This window comes from Astatotilapia calliptera, chromosome 18 (genome assembly GCF_900246225.1).
Source record: "Astatotilapia calliptera chromosome 18, fAstCal1.2, whole genome shotgun sequence".
Lineage (NCBI taxonomy): Eukaryota > Metazoa > Chordata > Actinopteri > Cichliformes > Cichlidae > Astatotilapia > Astatotilapia calliptera.
Genome location: NC_039319.1, coordinates 20,946,294 through 20,956,535, shown reverse-complemented (window position 1 = coordinate 20,956,535; position 10,242 = coordinate 20,946,294). Strand labels below are relative to the sequence as shown.

The 10,242-nt window shown below is 42.3% G+C and overlaps 1 protein-coding gene across 1 annotated transcript; it reads right to left on the bottom strand.

Moving 5' to 3' along the window:
• Positions 1 to 212: 212 nt before the first annotated feature.
• LOC113010799 (fibronectin type III domain-containing protein 7-like) lies at positions 213 to 3,709 on the bottom strand. Its single transcript, XM_026150011.1, has 7 exons — positions 3,616 to 3,709; positions 2,020 to 2,280; positions 1,595 to 1,855; positions 1,232 to 1,492; positions 688 to 948; positions 310 to 410; positions 213 to 263 (listed from the first exon to the last, which is right to left on the bottom strand). Exons 1-7 carry the CDS (start codon positions 3,707 to 3,709, stop codon positions 213 to 215), a joined length of 1,290 nt encoding a protein of 429 aa, XP_026005796.1.
• Positions 3,710 to 10,242: the final 6,533 nt, after the last annotated feature.

Below are 10,242 nucleotides of genomic sequence, written 5' to 3'. Positions count from 1 at the left end.
TGTGGAGCACATGTGCGTGTCACTGTGACGTTGGTGGGAGGACACGGCACTGAAAGGAAACGAATAAGAAACACAATTTGGAGGATTTATCTAACAAAGTCTTGTGGCTCTATCTACATATATGATCATGAAAAATCTGCAGGTCTCACATGTGTCCACTGTGACCTCTGTGCTCGGCAGGCTCTTGCACGTCCCAGTGATAGAAAAGACCGTCACTGAGTAGGAGCTTCCACACTCCAGTCCTCCTGTACTGCACTGTGTCTCTGTGGAGTTACAGTACAGAGGCTGGCCCGATCCTCTGGATATCACAGTGGTGTAGCTCTCAGCAGTAGTGGAGATGTTCCAGAAGACTGTCAGCTCACCAGTTGTGCAGTTCACATGGGCTCCGACTCCTTCAGGACCACATGGCACTGAAAAAAGACACACAACATCATCTGCCATTTAAAATCAATAGAAATGGTATACCATTTCTATACCAGAAATGGCGCTCCACTCACTTCCTTAGGTTAAAAGTAGATATCAGATATCAGATTTTAGATATTATTTATTATTTTTAAATTAAAGTTTCAACACATTTTATTCAACTCATCTGGTTTATTTAGGATATTTCCATTTTTTTGTAATCATTTCTTCTGCAGGATCAAATATGGTGCTCTGATGAACAGATTTAATTTAAAGCAGTAGTACCTGAGTCCATGCTGACCACACTCGAGGCTGACGGACAGTTTCCATCATTGTAAGTGACCGAGACGTTGTATTTCTTTCCACAAGGCAGAGAAGTTATTGTACAGTTGTTCCCTGTGTTGCTGGTGCAGTTTAGCTGATCAGCACTCTGATCTGCTATAGTGGCGGTGTAGAGGCCTGTGGACTGATGGTTCTGCCAGACTATCACAGCACGATTGGCATCACAGTCTCTAAACGCTTCGATGTTTGTCGGAGGACACGGTGCTGGAGAGGAGAAAGATGATTCAGTTCATAGTAACTTAACAGGTGTTAAGTGTCTTCATCATAAATCTGCACATGAAACTGAACATAACAAATGAGGGTGGATCTCACAGAAACATTGTTGGAGACTAACTATTACATCCTTTTTAAGACTAATTCTGATTTTTGGTGATTTAAATTTTTTTTAAGTAATTGCTGGTTTAATTTTTTTTAGGTATAATATATATAGTGTATAGTCTATACATAGGTGACACAACACAACAGTGTTATCAATCTTCTGACCTACCTGTCATAAAAGAAACCTCCTGACTGGTGGTGCTGTTGCAAATGAAATCCGTGCCAAAAACACTGGCAGTGTAGTTCTGTCCACATCTCAGGCCATCAATCATACGGGTGCTGTCCATTGACATGTACCTGTATGAATTGCCGTGTGCATCTTGGGCGACAATGACGTACAATATAACGCCACTGCTTTCTATCCAATCAAGTGTTGCAGAGTTTTGGCTGCAGTCCACTGATACTGTGACATTGTTTGGGGTGCAGGGAACTGAAAAGAGAGGATGTTAGTGTCTACGAGTCTCTGCCACCTGGTTTAGCAGTATGACATCTCGGGAACTATGAAAATTTCAAACAGTGACTCAATACATACCAGTCTGTGCAACCTCCCCCAAAACTTGGGGAGAGGAGCACTTGCTATTGGAGGCAACAATCCACACGCTGAGGTGTTCACCACATGGCACATTGGTAATTTCACAGCTGCTGGAGGAAGTTGTGCAGTTGTAGCTTTCTTTAGTGTTTCCCTTTGCTTCTACAAAATAGGAAAGAGCTCCAGCAGCAGAGTCCCAGTTTATGACCAGCCTGTTAGGGTCACACTCAGCTTTCCTTCTCAAGTTAGTTGGAAGACAAGGAGCTAAAGAAAGAAAATGGAGAAGAATGTGTATTTTGTTCCTTTCCTTTAATTCAAAGTGTTTAAAAAATAACTAAACTTTACCAGTTGTTAGCGCAACCAACCACAAAAAGCTTCTGTAATCACATTTTAGAAAAGTCACAACAAAGACTGTAAGAAATACTCACAGGTTTGAACAATCACAGGTTCGGTGATGTCGGTGTTACACTGTAAGGTGACAGCATACACACGGTACGTGTAGTTCTGAGCGCACTCCGCATCAGTGAAGTAACACATGATGTCTGTTGTTCGACACTCCGTTGACATGCCATTGCTATCCACAGACGTCGCCACATAATAGAGGGCGTTGTTGGTGGGCTGCCAGCTGAAGACGACTACATTGCTGTTGCAAGTGTATGAAGCCTGAGGATTTGCTGGGGCGCAGGGGACTGGGGGAAAAGAACGAATTAAGGATGGGAGGATACGATAAGTGCACCTCTCACTTCCATCCTGGCATCAAATTGTAGAAATGACACAATGAGTCATTTTGCACATTTACATAATGCATTTTTTCCCCCTTTCACTGTAATTTCATGACATAAATGACACCCTCATCGTGACCCTAACTCGTCCATATATCGTTTAGTAATCGAAAATGACACAGAAAAAAGCTTAAATTTTGTAGACATGTTAAAAGAAATATGGCTAATGAACAGTTACTTCTATGTATTTGCAAGGGAATGCATACATAGCTGAGGTCACTGATGGCCAAGGGTGTTGGTGGCCAACAAAGCCAGTAGTGACGGCCCTTGAAGAGCTAGGTTCATGCTTGTAGAACCATTAACATTAATTTATTTATTTTCTATGCACCATTCTTTACGCACTAGAGCAACCACTAACAAAAGCGTATTGAATGTAAGTCCACATCGTGCACTTCTTCATAAGCGACCAAAATGTTGCCTACTTTCTCTGATCACCTCAACTCTGGCCACTGTTCGTCTGCAGTGAGTGTACTCAGAGTGGAACATGACTCTTGACTCTGTGAAAACTTTTTTAAAACCAATGCTAGCTATACCGAAGTGAGACATTGTTGACGTCTTAGTGCATAAACTTTAATACAATGTGAGAATGTAATCAAACTGTTTATCAATGGGGAAAGTGTGATTTTTAGGACACTTCCAGAAACTGGTGCCTGCTCTTATGTATTTTTAATGGATTCATTCAAAGTTTATGAGAATGTATCAGTTTGTCGAGAGATGTAATTACACATTAATTATGCATATATATCCTTTTTTGGTTTAAACAACCTAGAAAAAATTATCGATTTCATCTTTAACATCACGCAGGCTACCAAATTCTGTTTTTCATTTACATTAAATTAATCACATCATCAAAACAGCTTGAAGACTTGGTGTACAGTACACGATTGTGTATCTCCTTCACCTGTTCATGTTTCAGACCCATCCTATATATGACTTTTGATAACTCCCTAACTTCAATAGACTGTAAAGAGCTTTTGAAGGCTTTTTTAGCTGGTGTTAGATGGCAGGTCTTATTAGATAACATGAACTTGTGACTTGCTGCTCAAGGAACAAAGAACAAAGGACACCATGGAAAGAACCTAAAAAGTCTGACCTAAGGGTACAGTTTGTTCTGAATAGATTGCACTGTGCAATGTAAGGAAAAAAGAGGAGGTGGAAGTATGATTGAAAACATGCAGTATAAAGGCGACAGGGGATGAGCCTCAGAGAGGTCATATTTGTTTTCACAGCCGCTGCCCTCACCTGTCTCAAACATTGAAGATTTGTTGGAGGTGCTGCTGCAGTCGCCAAAGAGGGCTGTAACACGGACCTCATACTTCTCACCACATTTTAACATGGAGATCTGGCAGCTAGTCGAAGCTGATGTGCAGTTACTAGAAGCGCCGGTTCCATCTACAGCTGTGGCTCTGTACAAGCTGGCCCCAAAGACCACATCCCAAGTTGCTGTCACACTGCCACTGGAGCAGCTGTAGTCCACTGAGACTGTCGTCACCGAATTAATAGCTGAATAAAGTAAAGAAAAAAATGTACAAATTGTAAACAGATGGCATAATTATGTTTCAGAAGTCAGCAAAAATGGTAAATGTAGGTACATAAACATATTCTCGGTTATCCCTAACAGGTCAAACAAAACACTCTGACGGAGCTCATTCACAAATATCATCACGATGCAGGTAATAGTTGTCCTCATCTATAAAAACAGGGAATCAGGCCTATGCTTCAGTGGTTCTGGTAGTAAATACTTTTCTACGCTTTATCTGATGTTGATTTTATATTTTTAAACAAGAGAAGAGAAGGGAAATAGACAAATAATTGATGTTGCACAGATACTCACTAGAGGTAGTGTGTGTAACATTAGCAGCCTCCCCAGGCACCAAGAAGAAGTTGAATGATGATACTCCCACTGTGTAGGTGGAGCAGGGCTCCAGATTACTTATATCAAAGGTTGTGCTGGTGGTGTTTCTAATGAATAGCATGTTGCTGGGGTTTTTATTGTCACTCACAGCCACTCGGTACAGCAGGACTTTATCCACTGAGTTCCATGTCACTCGGGCTGTACTTCTTCCTGTTGCTACTACTTTCACATTAGTGGGTGGCTGCACCACTTCCAACAGAAAATACAGGCGTTAATCAGTGATTTAGAAGTAATTATGTATATTTTATGTGTACGTGCATCATCTGAAAAACCATCAAAACCAGCTGTTTGTATGCACTTACACGTTGTTATTATCTTTGTGCTACTTAGGGCACTTCTTCCAGCACTGTTGGAGGCGTAAACTTTGCAGCTGTATGTTGTAAAGTTATTCAAATCATCAATTTGTCCCCTTGAAACTGTGAAGGTCTTAGTGAAGCTCTGTGCTGGAGATTTAATGAACTCTTCCACAATTATAGTATAGTTAACTGCCCCCATCACACTGGTCCATTCAAACCTTATGGAAGTACTTGACACAGCTTCAGAAAGTGTGATCTGAGGTGTAGCCGGCACTGGGGGGATGTAGAAGATGTTCAGCATTACTTTATTTACTTTACTCTTCAAATAAAATTGCTTTGTTTATTCAGATGGTTTAAAACGTGTCCCTACCTGTCATGGCTGTTTTAGTGTCCGTGCACACAAGATCCCAAAACACAAGGACCTTCAGGGTGATGTCATAGACATATCCAGATCTTACCCCCTGTACCACCATCTCTGTGCTGGTTGGTGGTATCATCACCATCAGCGGGGAAATAGTGGTGGAGTTCACAGCTCTCAAGTCCAACACATAAACTGAAGCATTGCTGTAGGTGCTCCATACCACATTAAGGGATGATGCTGAAGGAGATGTAACTGACAGGATATTACATCCTGAGAAAAGTAAGAACATTTATTTATTAAGTTTCTTTGTGGCGCAGAATAAAACAGATGGAAAGTCCTTAAAAGAATACTTAATTAGTTCTTTTTGTTACTCAGTTTGAACACTTCGACAGCTTTCTTCAAGCCTCATGTTTTTCCTATGTCTAAGCACTTTTAATATGACATTCACAAGGTCAAACTCCTAATGGAGGTAACTCAGGGTTCAGCATCTTGCCCAAGGATTCTTTGACATATAGGTATAGTGAATAACCAACCTTCCAAATTGTAGACCATCTCCAGTATCATTTTTGGGGTGACCCCCAATAAAGAAAGTAATAATAGACTATTAACAATCACACTGCCAAATGATGAAAAAAAAAAAAAACCCAAACAAAACAAAACAATCCCCCCCCCCCCCCCCCCCCCCCCCCCAGGTCGTTTTCATTAAGAACCTCTTCTTCAATGTCATTCACAAATCACCAAAACGACAATAAAACATTCCATAAGAAGTCATTCTGTTCCGCTGGCATATTCAGTGTGATGTTGAAGGGATATTCTCAAGGAAAAATTCCATATATGTTATACGAAAAAAAGAAGTGGGAAAAACAACAAATATAAACATCCATATTAATATCAATGTTAACCACTTGACAAAGGAAAAAGGACAGAAGACCTACCTGCAGCCTTAACATGGGGTATCTTAAAAAAAAGAAAAAACTGTTAAGAAGCTAACTCAAAATTCTGTAATTACCTGAAAACCTAATTGACAATAGAAAATTCAAACTGCATAATTACCTGCATGAGGGACAATATGGCAACAGAAAAATAAAGGAGCCTCATCTTATTCATAGTAAAGGTCAGGATCACGGTATGTTACATCTGAGAAGTGCACAAAGATCCTCCAAACATCCTCTGAGATCTTTACAGGCTGCACACTGTAGATTAACCCCATGGGAACCAATCAGGAGATCCTAAACGAGGACAAGTGAAGCCCCTAGGCTACCTGTCATCATGATACAAAGTACAGTAGCCAGTGCTGCTGGTTAAGCAGGGAAACTTCCCTCCGTGTGGCAGAGAAAATCAACCTTTTTTATATGAAAAAGAAACTTTTAAATCAAAATGATCTCAAACTGCTGGTGAGGAAAGTGGTAAACAGATAAGGAGGTCATTATAAAGATAATTGGAAGTACATTCCTGTGTAGCATCATTAAAATGTAAAAAGATTCAAAATGGTGTAAATATACGTCACATGTAAATTGATGATTTAAAGTAATATTTTAGCTCATTTGTAAAATGAAACACTAAATGTTTAGACTGCAAATACTTTTTAAAAAATACAGCAGGTGCTACAGTAGGAACTCCATGTGACCAAAGACAAACAAATAAACAGATTGTATATACATTGTATAACCAGTTCATTTCTTTTTGTTGTTGTTTTAGTGGGTTCAGTCCTCCTCAACAAGGAGGCAAATATTCCACAAAACGTCTGGAGAGACGTTGTATCAATCTTCGGATGCTTTTTGCCAGAGGAGGTTGTGTTTCACCTTCTCTCTTGTAGCAAAGGTGTTCTGTTCCATTCAAGTAATAGTCTCTGTGTCATCTAAAAGTACAAGCCTGCTTTTTCTTTGGAAACCTTTGTGTAAGTTTGGTGGCATGTTTTGGGTTTTCATCATGAGACCTGTGGCCACAGGCATTCATGAATGATGGCACCATGAATGGTACCATCTAAAAATGTCATCTCCTCAACAGCCTGTTGTCACACTTCACTTCCATCTCTGTTCTTCTCTCCACATCCACAACAAACAGTTTCATGCCAAAGAGAAAGAAGGCAGTTGTTTATTGTTGGCCATCCATCAGAAACTCAGATTTCTACTGAAAAAAGGTTGAAAGTTGAAAAAACAAATTGAAAATATGCTGGAATTGCCAACAAGGAAGTGTAAAGGCTGAGTGACAGCAGTTTATAGTAGGCCATAATGAGTTTGAATCAAAAACTGTTTTATATGTCCTGTTAAAAACAAACAATTTCACAGTAGGCGTATCTTTTCTCTTGTCCTTTTTAAAAAAAAAAATATATATATATTTTTAATTTGAAATCCTGGTGGCCCTCCACATCCATTCTAATTATTATGCTGTTTTTGGTCTATTTAAAAGCAAAATTCCACATTACAGGAAATATCCAAGTAGTTTTAATGTTCCCACATTAAAACATTAAAACAAAATATTAATGACATTATTACTGTCACAATTATCAGAGGGACCCATAAGATTATATTGTGTAATATCAGCTGTACAGACATTTGAGCATATCCCAACATTTAGAAATTTGTGTGAAAGCCTCACTTTCAAACATGTATCCTACTAGTGATTGCAAACATATGCTTACTGTAATAGAAACAAAGCTAAAGAAATTGAATTGTATCAGCCAATAAAGTTTGAACTTATAAATAAAAATATTTTACAAAGATAACAGTGTAAAGATAACTGCGCCTCATGAGGAAGTCATGACTTGGTTACCATCAGTGCATCCCTACAGGGCTTTTCTGTTCATAATATGGAGGCGTAGTTTAGTCTGTTGTGTTATATAAATGCATGTGATAGCCTGTTGTGCGTTTTAGCGTAGGTTGGCATCTCTGTCTCCTTCCTTAGCGCTTGTGTTTTTTTTGTGTGTAAAATCCCTGGCTGGATGAATCCTAAACCTCATGCTGAAAAGTATCTGATTTAGAGTCGGGTAGCTTTTGTTTGCCACATACTTGAGACATTCTTCAGCACATGTGTCATTTCAGCCAAGTAACTCTTCTTGAAACTCCACCTCTCTACTTTATGGGCACCATTATTCATTTCATGGGTTACGCAGCGTTTAATTGGTCAGGGAACACATCCTCCAAACAAATGATAGTATTAGATATATCTAATACCTGCCGTGGGCTGGTGTGAGCATGGGTACAGCTGCACAAACACATCAAGTGTCATGCTCCTGGGTGAACGACCCAGCATTTTGAGTTTTGGGATGTTTCAAGTTTCAACTCATGAGTTGTTCTTTTGGATTTTGAGATGAGGTTTATGTTCTAGCTCTGTATCCAGTCCTTTCAGTATAATATTGTTTCCTTGTGCTTCTTAGTTTTCCGTTGTTTGCAGTCTGTGTTTGTCATTAGTATATGTAACCTTGAGTTATCCTCTTTTGTGTTCCTTTTCTATCTCCCCAGTCAGTTGTGTTTGTTTATCTCCTGTCCTTGTACAAAATCCCCGTCTTAGTTTGGTCTCAGTGTTTGTTATTTTGATAGTCGTTTGTCCTGTATGTTGTGTTTAGTTTTGCTTCGTTTGTCTGCTCCCTTTCAGCCTGGCGTGTTTATATCGTCTGCGTCTATGTCCTTTGTTGAATTGTCTGTCAGTCTGTGTGCGTTTGTTCTGCATGTTCCTAGTTAGTCCTCACGTTGTCCCCGGTCTTTGTTATATTAACTTCAACAGCAATAAAGCTGTTGTTGAGTTTTAGACCTTGTCTTTCGAGTCCTGCAATTTGGGTCCCATTCTGCCTGAGACACAGCGAGCCTTGACCTCATGTTTCTTCTTTACTGTGCATAGTCTCATTGTCATGGTCCTGGGCCGTGTTGGCCCAGTATTCTTAGTTCTCTTGTATTTTTGTATTCAGTTCCCTGTTTAGGTTCTGTTTCCTGAGTTGCCCTGTTATGTGGTTCCCTGTGTGCTTTCCCTTTGTGACTCTCACCCCCTGTGTGCCCCTCTATGTATTCATGAGCCCTTGTCCCCTTTCGTGTTTTATTCCATGTTTTCCCCAGCCTGTTATGTCTGTGTTCTCCCCGTGCTCTCTCCTCCTGTCTGAACCTCTGTACTTCCTGTTTTACTTTGACAGTCTCTCGTTAGTATGCGTCATGTTGTGTTCACTCCTGCCCTGTCTCGTTATGATTATCTGTGTCAGCTGTGTTCCCCGTGTGCTCCCACTTCCCTCGTTAACCCTCTGTGTATTTATGTCTGCGTCTCCCTCAGTTCTGTGTCGTAGTCTCCCTCATGCTGCGTGGATTTCCCTGTGTCTCTCTCCAAGTATTAGTTTATTGTGCCCAGTTTAAGTTTTGTATTTTCCTGTCATCTTGTCAGCAATAAAGCTGCCTTTTGAGTTCATCCCTTGAGTCCGTGAGTTTTGCGATTGGGTCCTCATCCTGCCTGCCACACAGCCGACCATGACAGAAGACTACGACCACGACATGGACCCAGCAACTCACAACCCCTCCGCTGAGCTCCGGGAGGATTTAATCTACACGGTGGAATATCACTGTCAGGAGTGGGAAGTGCTGCCAGGAGACGAACACCGGGAGGTCGTAGCCGTCCGTCTACAGCGGATGGTGTCCGGACTCCCGTGGCTGTTCGGCGCGCTGCACCCCCACATCCGGGACTTCCTCGTTTCCACCGTAGGCATCCGCCCGGAGCTGCCTCTCCAGTGTGAAGAGTCGGAGGACGTTCAGCCCGGTCCGCTGGAGGATTCGCGGTCCGGCTCGTCTCCTCCCCCTTCCCGGAGAAAACGGCGTTCACGTCGCCGGCGTTCCAGAGCAGCGGAGCAGTTTTCAAGGGAACCTCTCCAGCCGCTGCTCGTCTCCGCTGGGGGTTCAGGGGAACCTCTCCAGCCGCTGCTCGTCTCCGCTGGGGGTTCAGGGGAACCTCTCCAGCCTCTCCTCGTCTCCGCTGGAGGGTCCGAGGGGCCCGTTCAGCCTCCTGTCTCCGTTGGAGGGCCCGTCCAGCCGCCATCTGCTTCTGGCCCAGCCTCGTCCGAGACTTCGTCCTCGTCTGGCCCAGCCTCGTCCGAGACTTCGTCCTCGTCTGGCCCAGCCTCCGCTTCGCCTGCTGCAGCTCCATCTCCGTCTGGTCCGGCCCCCGCATCACCCACACCCGGTCCGGCCTCTGCATCGCTTTCAACGTCGCCCGGTCCAGCTTCGGCCTGTGCTTCGCCCAGTCCGGCCTCAGCCTCAGCTCCTGCTTCGCCGTCGCCTGGTCCAGCCTCAGCCTCTGCAGCGACGCCTGGTCCGGCCCCCGCA

What these genes read in the sequence shown, in the direction of transcription:
- LOC113010799 (XM_026150011.1), bottom strand. Translation starts at nt 3,709, where the DNA reads ATGTTAAAATGTGGTGAGAAGTATGAGGTCCGTGTTACAGCCCTCTTT. An exon ending in ACCTGTGATTGTTCAAACCT is followed by an intron (nt 1,856 to 2,019) that starts GTGAGTATTTCT and finishes TTCTTTCTTTAG; the next exon opens with CTCCTTGTCTTCCAACTAAC. An exon ending in GGAGGTTTCTTTTATGACAG is followed by an intron (nt 949 to 1,231) that starts GTAGGTCAGAAG and finishes TCTCCTCTCCAG; the next exon opens with CACCGTGTCCTCCGACAAAC.